The sequence below is a fragment of the Amblyomma americanum genome, chromosome 5 (assembly GCF_052857255.1).
Source record: "Amblyomma americanum isolate KBUSLIRL-KWMA chromosome 5, ASM5285725v1, whole genome shotgun sequence".
Taxonomy (NCBI): Eukaryota; Metazoa; Arthropoda; class Arachnida; order Ixodida; family Ixodidae; genus Amblyomma; species Amblyomma americanum.
The window spans coordinates 50,356,017-50,365,137 of NC_135501.1; the positions used below are offsets into that span (position 1 = coordinate 50,356,017).

The following is a 9,121-nucleotide window of genomic DNA, read 5'->3' on the forward strand; positions in this document are numbered from 1 at the left end:
GCAAAGGTTATCTGATTGGTGGCTAAAAGCAAGACAAGAGTAAAATTTCACAAGACATGGCTAGGTGGCTTGAGCCACCGCCCGATGTAAAGGGTTCAGCCGTATCCATCCATCCATCCATCCATCCCACACTGCCCGGGCAAAAGCATCCTGTGCCGACTCCCTCATGGAGCTTCCCCCAGCTGCATGCTAGCCCAGGTTGTGGCCACTGCCCTGGTCCAGAAAGTGGAGGTGAAAAAACATGCTTCAGCTCATCTGGCTGGTCTAAAAAACTCCCCTCAAATGTTACCAGTTGACATCCCCTTTGTATACATGGCTTGCGCGTGACGTCACATCCGCCTGCTCGTTGACCCGGCGACCATGCTTGTGACCCAGTCGCTCAGTCTTCGTTCAGTGCTGTGCTGCCGCGGATGCTTTCAAATTCGCGGCACCGGCACCGTTCACAGCTCTTCTTCATCCGATTTGTGCCTGCTATGGCGCCGCATGAACCTTTAAACGCGGGTTATTACTCTGAACTCATCGGCAGTATTCGCCCTCGTTACGAGGACAAGTTGAAACTGTGCGATGATATCGATCCATACACGCTGCGGCCCGGAGTGGACACAAGTGCCGATGTCAGTGGCTTCCCCGAGATTTCGCACGGCGACATCGTCACGTATCTTGTGTTTTCCGCGAACTTTGTGACTTTGGAAAACATGAAAGCGTACAAAGCTTTGGAGTCCCACAATTATTTTACAAGCGGCTGGGTGAAGCACCTTTCTGCCAAGGAATTCCAGGACGGCAAAGTTGTCCTGCTCGGCGAGGTAAGCATTACGAATCCATTTGATGATTGCAAACCTTGTTAATCTGCATGAGCAAAGCTGTGACGAATGGTCCGTACGCCGTTTGCGCTAAGCGCTCTGTGCGGCGCATCTGAAGCGCGACATTCGGCTATGTATGTACGCGAGCACGTGAAGTGCCCGCAAAGCGTGAAAGGAGGCGGAAAAACCTTATCGGTTCCAAAAAACAAACAGAAAAACGGAACTTGAGGTCAAATCTAGGTGATCAGAATACTTTGCTTCGTGATGACCTCGGTGGCTCGCTCGAGGACCCGGCGTTGAACAGCCAAGTCCGAGCTGGGCAGCGCAGTCTCCCACAGATTAAAAGAACCGAGTTGCAGCTCCCATTATGTGCCTTTGTTTTTATTTTGCACAGTCTGAATGGCATTGCAAATGAGCAGGTTCAGACAGACAAGTTCGTGCACCGCAACTCTGAAAAAAAAAAACGGCTCAAATGTTTTGTTCTAAGACGACATCCCTAGGCAAAGTGCAACTGAACCGCAGCAATTTTGAAACGATAGGTCAGTAAAGCCGACGTTTTTTCTCGTTGTCTTCGCAGGTGAACCACTCACAGAGGCTGGGGCACAAACCTCTCCAAGTGTGGATTTTGTGCAAGAAGGATGGCGCTGTGATCACTGCGCACTGCACATGTATGGCTGGAGCTGGGGAAGCATGCTCCCATGTTGGAGCCTGTTTGTTTGCAGTTGAGACCGGCATCAAAATGATGAAGTCAAGAAGTTGCACCCAGAAGGATAATATGTGGCTGCCCGCTTATGTCGAAAAAGTACAATATAGGCGACTCAAGGACATAAAGTTCACATCATCTAAAGGGAAAAAGCGGCAGCTTGATAACAATTCCTTTGAGGCAGGTCCAGTCAAGGAGCGGGCTCATGTCCCGCCACTTTCAGAGCAGGAGCGTACCAAGCTTTACGGCTCAATTCAGGATGCCGGCATTGTTCCTTCAATTTTTTCAGTCCTCCCCGGATATGATGGACACTTTCAAAATCCTGTACCGATGCATGATGCCCGTTTGAGAAACCTCTACTCCAAAGAAATGTTGGCGCATGATTTGGATGTTTTGGTTAAGAAAGCCAATGATGTCATGCCATCAATAATTATAAGTGAAGAGACCGTAAAGGCCGTTGAAGCTTTGACAAGGCAACAGAGCAGCTCGTCTAATTGGTTTTTGTACTGAGCGGGCAGCGTGACTGCTTCTGTAACGAAAAGGGTGTGCCACATAAGCATTGATAACCCTAACATATCACTGCTAAAACTGATATGCTATCCTGAAAAGCAGTCGCTGAAGACGCCTGCCATCACATGGGGAGTGAAAAATGAGCCCCGTGCCTTCAGAGCATACCAAACCAGTGAAGCCGAGAAGCACGACATGTTCAAGTGCTCCAAGTCGGGGCTGCACCTGAGTACAAGATATCCGTTTGTTGGAGCAACACCAGACGGTCTTGTTTGTTGCGCATGCTGTGGGAAGGGTGTTGTTGAACTTAAGTGCCCATTTTCGCTCAGGGAAGTGAAGGACGTTACAGAGATGGCTACTGCAGGTTCCTGCCTGGAAACTGTCAATGGTGTAGTCCAGCTACGGCGACAACACGGATATTTCTACCAAGTGCAGACACAAATGGCTGTATGTGATGTTCAGTGGTGCGACTTCGTGGTGTGGACACCTAATTTGTTGCGCGTGGAGAGAATACAGAAAGACAGGCACTTTTGTGAGGAAATTCTGGCTGCTGGAAGAAAATTCTTCATTCATACAATCCTGCCCGAGCTTTTCAGCACCTACTTCACCAGGCAGCATGCTGGTCCAGTGGTAAACTCTCCCAGTGATGTCTACTGTTTTTGCCATGGACCAGAAACTGGAAAGATGGTTGCTTGCGACAACGCATCCTGCCACTACAAATGGTTCCACTTTTCATGCGTGGCACTCAAGCGAGCACCAAAAACTACACTGTGGTTTTGTCCAGAGTGCAAAGGGCCCAAAGGCTAAGCAACCTGTAACACAACTTGGACAGCTGCCTCATGTTTCAACCTTGGAAGTGCGTCTTGAGGCTGGAACACACGTGGCCCATATGGGACACGCTGAAATCTGGCGTTGAGAAATGACAATGCCGTCAGCAGACTCTGAGTTTGCTTTATGCAGACATGCAGGAGCAGGACTCAGAATCACTTATCCACTGAGGCCGAAGCCTGCTGTCCAGTGCTTTATTCAGACATGCTGAAGCAGGATTCACAATCACTCATCCACTGAGGCTGAAGCCTGCTGTCCAGTGGCGTCCTTTGGTGCAGCAACAATTGATGCACACAAGTTAGATAGCACACAACACACAGTTACAATTTTGTCGAGTGGTGCGACTTCATCTCCTGGCCGGCACACAACGTAATCGATTGGCACGACAGACTTCAGAAAAATAAACTTATTCCTAATGAGTCCAATTACTCTTTCCACGTGTATTCGCATGTTTGCGAGCTTTCTTGTGCTCTGCACATCTTCTGCTGAAAGTTGTTTCTTTCCCCTGGTAAACACTGGCACGTGAAGCTTTGCACAGTAGAAACCAACGCTTTCGCTGATGTTAAAACCCCTGTCTGCGAGTACAACGTCTCCAGGCACCAAGTTGTCCAAAAACCCACAGTGTTCGGTGATATGTTTGTCACTTGCCCTGCCTCCCCAACCTTCGGATATATATGTAACAACACCTTGTGGAGCAATCCCAATCAGGAACTTGGCTGTATTGCTACCTTTATACTGGGACCATGTTTCACATCTTGGAAGATACGATGATGGCCTTTCTATCTTGATTTCGAAGCAATCGATGATGACTGCTACATTCGCACCAAACGAGTCGTAGAATGCCTGTGGCATTGTCTTTTGCAAAGCATCTCGTGTGGGCCAGATTATTTCATCTTTAAGTCTGCAATACGCCACGTGCAGCTACTTGTCGAAAATGCGCAATACTGTAGCCTCTGAAATATTGAACCGAAATGCAAGGTCAGCGTTTTGCAGATTTACTTTTAGCTTCATCATGAACAGAACGAATTCTTGAAATTTTGTGAGCTTATTGTTGACATTGTGTGAAATGAAGCTTGCTAGTGCTTCGAACACAGCAAATAAAACAGCAAAGTTTGGCATCCCAGTGTACAGTCGCACCTTTGCTTCACAACTTTTCACTGAGTCTTCAGTCACCTCGAGCTGCTCTTTCTCTTTCTGCAATGTGTACAGATGTTCATTCAGCACTACAGAATGCTGCTCCAGTGCCTGTATGTCTTGCATGGTCATGTCGGTTTGAACAGCGATTCCTGTATTAAAAAAAAAGTTTATAAGCTCGTAAACTAGAGTGGCAGCCAGCGAAACTGCATGCTGGCTAGGCATCACAAGCACTAGGTAAGCGTACCGACGCACCAAAGGCCTTGGAATGCATCGTAAGCAAAAACAAATGACCATGCATTACTACGAAAAAAAAATGCCTACTGACCTGTCTCATTTTCATCGGCGCTGACTTCCTCGGCTTGCGGTGGCTGTGGGGAATCGGGACAGGCACGCGGCGACGCCTCCGATGCCACTGCTGTCACTTCAACATCGGCCCGTCGCTTGTGAGCGAGTCTTTTTGCTCTGCGATCGTGCCGCGCGGAATCAGCATGCCTGGTCCCGTGGCCGAGACTGAGAGACGGGGCCCAGTCTGGATTTGTCTCGTCGAACAGGTTGGACGGTTCTCCTGCGGACGCAAAGCTGTTTTCAAAGCGTTCCACGTAGTCGTGTTGGCTTTTTTTCTATAAAACGGAGATACATACAGTGGGCTCACCTTTTATGAAATGCACACCGCAGACGCGCACATTGGGGCTTTCGTGGTTGAAATTAGCACGTTTTATGCGTGCTAACCACAAGCTGCGGCGCTTCGCACTCAGAGTCTTGGTTCGCTCGCACTGGTTTTCGATCACTTTCGGCAGAGAGAAAAACCTCGCGCTAGTTGGCCTTTTCTTTCTCCCTGTAACGTCGCTGCGATTGGAGCAGCCCACAACGGCGCAGTTGACCATGCTGAGACTGCAACGCTTACGCACACGCGGAAAACAACACGAGCTGGCACTACCGCGACCACTCCAGTGCGCACGGAGCGGCGGTGGGTCATGAATATGGCGGCCGCGTATCCCAGCATTCCTGTTGATGACGTCGGTGCAAGCCATGTATTGGGCCTGTTGCATCACCTCGCCGAGTAAATGAAGTCGTTAATTATTCCTTTTAACTGACCACCTTTTTTTTAATTTTGAACACTGTTCTGCCCATTCTTCTTTCCCCGAAACTAAAAGAAGCGAAATTTCTGAGCGGGTAGTTTAGAGTCTCATACACGTTTGCGCTCAAACGCACCCGGGTAGACATGTGCAGGCACAAGCAACTCGCCCCTCTAGACAAGTGTGGCTTATGGCATTCGGCTGCTTTGCACGAATATCTGCACGTTTTGTGATGCTATCCACTGGTAAAGGCACCCACAATAGCTTCCAGAACACGCAAAAACAGCTCAGTTGCTTGGCAGTCTGAGCGCGCTGCCGCGAACTGAAGCGTGTGGTTTGCAGCACTTCCCTGAAAGACCTGCCACAATACCTGGCTGCGCCTTTTGCCCAGCGAGGAACTTCAGATTTTTCATGTTTTTGGAGTTCCGTCTGAACAGACCGCAAGACACTCCGAATGCAAAAATTTCCGCGTACTGTGCAACGTCAGCGCACGCTTCAACACTAAAGGTGGTCGAAATTCGTCCGCAGCAAAACGCACACGCAACGAAAGGCTCAGTACTACCTTTCAGGTCGCACTTGAGGGCGTCCAATGATGAAGAACCGCGACGGGCTCCCTGTCGCGGGCAGTCCTTGCCATTTTGTAGTAGTGAAACTAATTGTGCAAGCGTCACGCTCACTGCTGCAGACAACACAAATGAATCAAATCCGCTGTTACATCTTTTAAGCCAGTAAGATGCTACTCACCAAAAACCACAAAACAATGCTCGCCACTGCTCGCAACCCTCCAACTTGACGCGCCAGAAAAAACAACGGCCATGACAACGGCAAACCTTCCTGTCGGTGGCGATATAGCAGCCCAAGCAAGCATAGCGAAACCGAAAACGAATCACGACCGCAGTCGTCGGAGCAAGCTCGAAGAGTGAATGGAATGCAAGAGAAAGCCTCAGAGATGCAGCGTCCACAGGAACTTTTATCAATAATATTAAAACCAAGACGAATGATTAAATGCCAACAAAATTCTATGAATTGCACGTTATTCGCAACATTAATTATGTCACAGCTTACCATGTCATGGACAGCGCTCAACTATCTACGATTTCTTGATTTCTTCAAGGAAAATTATTGCTTGATTATTAAAGAGTGGAGATTTATTTCTTCACACAGAGCGGTTGACAATACCCAGCGGGGATACAGTGACGGTCTGCAGGTACAGCGAACTGGAAGCCAACGCGACGGGGCGACAGTCAAGAACTATAAAGGGTGCAGCAAGACTTTCATTTGAGCTAGTTGGTTGTAGCTTGACATGGCACGTGTTCCTATGCTCTGTCACTGCGTGTTTATGTTTTGCTTCTATCTTTGCCTGCTGGTGTGGTTATTAAGCGGTTTTTTCCATGAATAAACTTAGTTGGAAGTTGGCGCCTGTCCTGTCTTGAGTGTGCTTGTCTTCGTCTTTTAGCGCATGTACGCTTTTTTGCGTAAACCATATAAAGGGTGGTACGTGCCATGCAAGGCTCAAATGCACTGTTGACGCGTACAAAAAAGAACTGGAACGCCTCAAGGAAAAATGCCACGTAAAAACTGTGGCAGACTCCACTTGACAAGAAAGCCAGGCTATAACTACATCCGGTTGTTAACTACACGGCAAAAAAAAACAGTGTGGAGTGAGACTACCGTCCGACACTGCATCATTCTGCGCAACATTTCTCCCAGGTGCTATGAGCATCTCAGAGCAGAACAACTCCTTGTCCTGCCTAGTAGAACCACACTTAACAAATACATGGGGACCTGCTCAGGAGAAGTTGGGTTCAGTAGCCTGGTCAAGAGAAGGTTGAGCGCTGAGCTAGATTGTTTAGTCATCTCACAATCAAGGGTGTGTAGCCTAGTCATAAACGAGATGCACATCAAACAGAAGCTGGAATATCACCGGCAGAGGGACGCTTTTCTGGGAGACATTGATATCAGCCCAGATCTTGACCATCTCCTGCCAGTGCAGGAAAGGGGTTAACTCGCCGATTCTTTGTTGTGTTTCCTGCTCTGCGGGCTGCACGCCAGGTTCAAAATTCCAGTGGGGTATTTCTTCACCAATGGATGCACAGGCGAAGTGCTCTCAGAAGTTATCAGGCATATGGTAAAGAAGACGGAAGAAATCGGGTATAAATTAAGTTGTCAGACTCGTCACAGACAAACATAAGGTCAACGTGACTGCAATGGAGTTCCTATCACAAGGGCAGCCACAAATACGAGTACCACATCCTGCCGACCCGTCTAGGCACCTCATGTTGGCTTTCGACCAAAGTCGCATAATCAAAAACGTACGTTCGCAGTTCCTGTCGAAGGAAATGGGAGCAAAGAAAGAAATCTCTACACTCTATGTCCGAGAATTGCACAACATGCAAAAGGGGTCCACCGTGAAGCTAGTGCGATTTCTCACTAGAAAACAAGTCTACCCATCCACCATAGAGAAAATGGCAGTAAAACCAGCGATTGAGCTCTTTTCACCTCCTTTGACGGCTGCCTTGAGCTTTGTGAAAGAACATGCTGGGCACACATGCTATCCTAAGTTCTTAAACGTAGGCCCGACAGTCGAATTCATGTGCAAGATGAACAAGTGGTTTTTAACCATGGGCGTCAGTAACCGTAGCCAGCACATTCATCAGAACTACCCTGACACAAAAGAATTTTCGGACATTAATGATCGAAGGCTGCACTGGCTGTAGCACGAATTCGTTGAGTACATGGAAGGCCTGAAAAATGCGAGCACCCAAGAGAACTTTTTTAACTAAAGAGACCTACCACGCCCTCATGTTCACGACACTGTCAAATATGCACTGCATCTGATTCTTGCTAAATGAGTGCAACTTCAAGTTCGTCTTGACACGCAAATTTTCAAGTGACTCCATTGAGTCTCTCTTTGGCTCTCTGCGGCGTTCAGCAGCATGTAATGACATATATGCTAGATGTGAGAAGTGTTTTGAGCGGGTTGAGAAAATGCTGCGTAGAGGCATTGTTGCAGCCTCAGAGAACAGCAACGTCAGAAGCTCGACTTCCTTTGTCTCATCCCGTGCCATTGACAATTTAACTGGAGCTAGGGCCGCCACTGCTGCTGAAAACGAAACTACAGAACTGGCTACAAACGCACTCCAAGACATGTGTATGTCGTCGGAGCCTTTCCTGCCGACTCCGGAAATGGCAGCTATCAGCCTTATTGGGCGCTACATAGCTCGTGTGGTTTCCGAGAAGGTCGATTGTGACAGCTGCGTGGCTTTGGTGCAAAAATTGCTACTGTAGACAGTTTGACTGCCCACCAAGACAGGGGTGAACTCTTCTACCCGACGTCAGCGCTCCTAAGAGTGTTACATGGCCTCAAGATAAGTTCGTCAATATCATGTTCAAAGACCGAATGCATCTTCAAAGGCCACTAGACACATTCTTGCTCTGTAGTATGAATAAATCACGGGTTTGCCTGTCCTGACCTGCGATCGAGAACAAGGAAAGCGGCCACAGGGAAGCACTACTGCACATTATATGCAAGGAGTTCATCAAACCACTGCTAAAAAGCCATGCACTTGACATAACAGACAAAAACACAGTTGCAAAGATGTACAACAAGAAACCTCTTTCCCGAAAATTCTTGAAACTGCAGTAAAAAACGATTTCTGCCGCCTTCATCGCACTGACACATGCCATTTTTCCTTAAGTGCGCACGTGTCTGTGCCTTCAAGCGCAGTTTTTTTTAAATATTCACACGTCGCTTGCCATGTCTGATACTCCCCTTGTTCCAGTTGTCATTTGATCAAAGCACGTGCTTACATGTTATTTGGATAAATCCGGTCAGTCAGGCCTGCTGTGTTATTCCCGACGTCACTGTGCGCGTGTGCATCACACAGGAACCTAGCGAGCTGTGTTTCTGGCGAAAAGAATAGAGAAGAGGGGCATGAGTTTATTTGAAATTTGTCAACGTTATATTCAAGGAGGTACCGTATGTTCGGCGAAAGCTCGTCGGAAAAATGACCAGAAACAGCGCAGCTAGGCTGTCCTCCAAGATCTGCTTCACCCGATCGAAACATCTC

The 9,121-nt window shown here is 48.1% G+C and overlaps 2 protein-coding genes across 2 annotated transcripts; one reads left to right on the top strand and one right to left on the bottom strand.

The window, feature by feature from the left end:
- Nucleotides 1–473: 473 nt before the first annotated feature.
- LOC144133854 (uncharacterized) lies at nucleotides 474–3,008 on the top strand. Its single transcript, XM_077666928.1, has 4 exons — nucleotides 474–803; nucleotides 1,378–1,613; nucleotides 2,187–2,239; nucleotides 2,971–3,008. The coding sequence occupies exons 1-4, from the start codon at nucleotides 474–476 to the stop codon at nucleotides 3,006–3,008; spliced, it is 657 nt and encodes a 218-aa protein (XP_077523054.1).
- Nucleotides 3,009–3,360: 352 nt separating this feature from the next.
- Nucleotides 3,361–4,977, bottom strand: LOC144134678 (uncharacterized). The gene is made up of 3 exons (XM_077667533.1): nucleotides 4,628–4,977; nucleotides 4,301–4,540; nucleotides 3,361–4,124 (listed from the first exon to the last, which is right to left on the bottom strand). Exons 1-3 carry the CDS (start codon nucleotides 4,857–4,859, stop codon nucleotides 3,760–3,762), a joined length of 837 nt encoding a protein of 278 aa, XP_077523659.1. The 5' UTR covers nucleotides 4,860–4,977; the 3' UTR covers nucleotides 3,361–3,759.
- Nucleotides 4,978–9,121: the final 4,144 nt, after the last annotated feature.

Bases quoted from the DNA above. Each gene is read 5' to 3' on its own strand.
- LOC144133854 (XM_077666928.1), top strand. From the start codon at position 474: ATGGCGCCGCATGAACCTTTAAACGCGGGTTATTACTCTGAACTCATC. The intron at 1,614-2,186 runs GCGACTCAAGGA...ATACCAAACCAG, and splicing joins GTCGAAAAAGTACAATATAG to TGAAGCCGAGAAGCACGACA. The intron at 2,240-2,970 runs GTACAAGATATC...TGCTTTATGCAG, and splicing joins CAAGTCGGGGCTGCACCTGA to ACATGCAGGAGCAGGACTCA.
- LOC144134678 (XM_077667533.1), bottom strand. From the start codon at position 4,859: ATGGTCAACTGCGCCGTTGTGGGCTGCTCCAATCGCAGCGACGTTACA. The intron at 4,541-4,627 runs GTGAGCCCACTG...TTGCGTCCGCAG, and splicing joins CGGTGTGCATTTCATAAAAG to GAGAACCGTCCAACCTGTTC. The intron at 4,125-4,300 runs GTCAGTAGGCAT...TTTTTAATACAG, and splicing joins CGCCGATGAAAATGAGACAG to GAATCGCTGTTCAAACCGAC.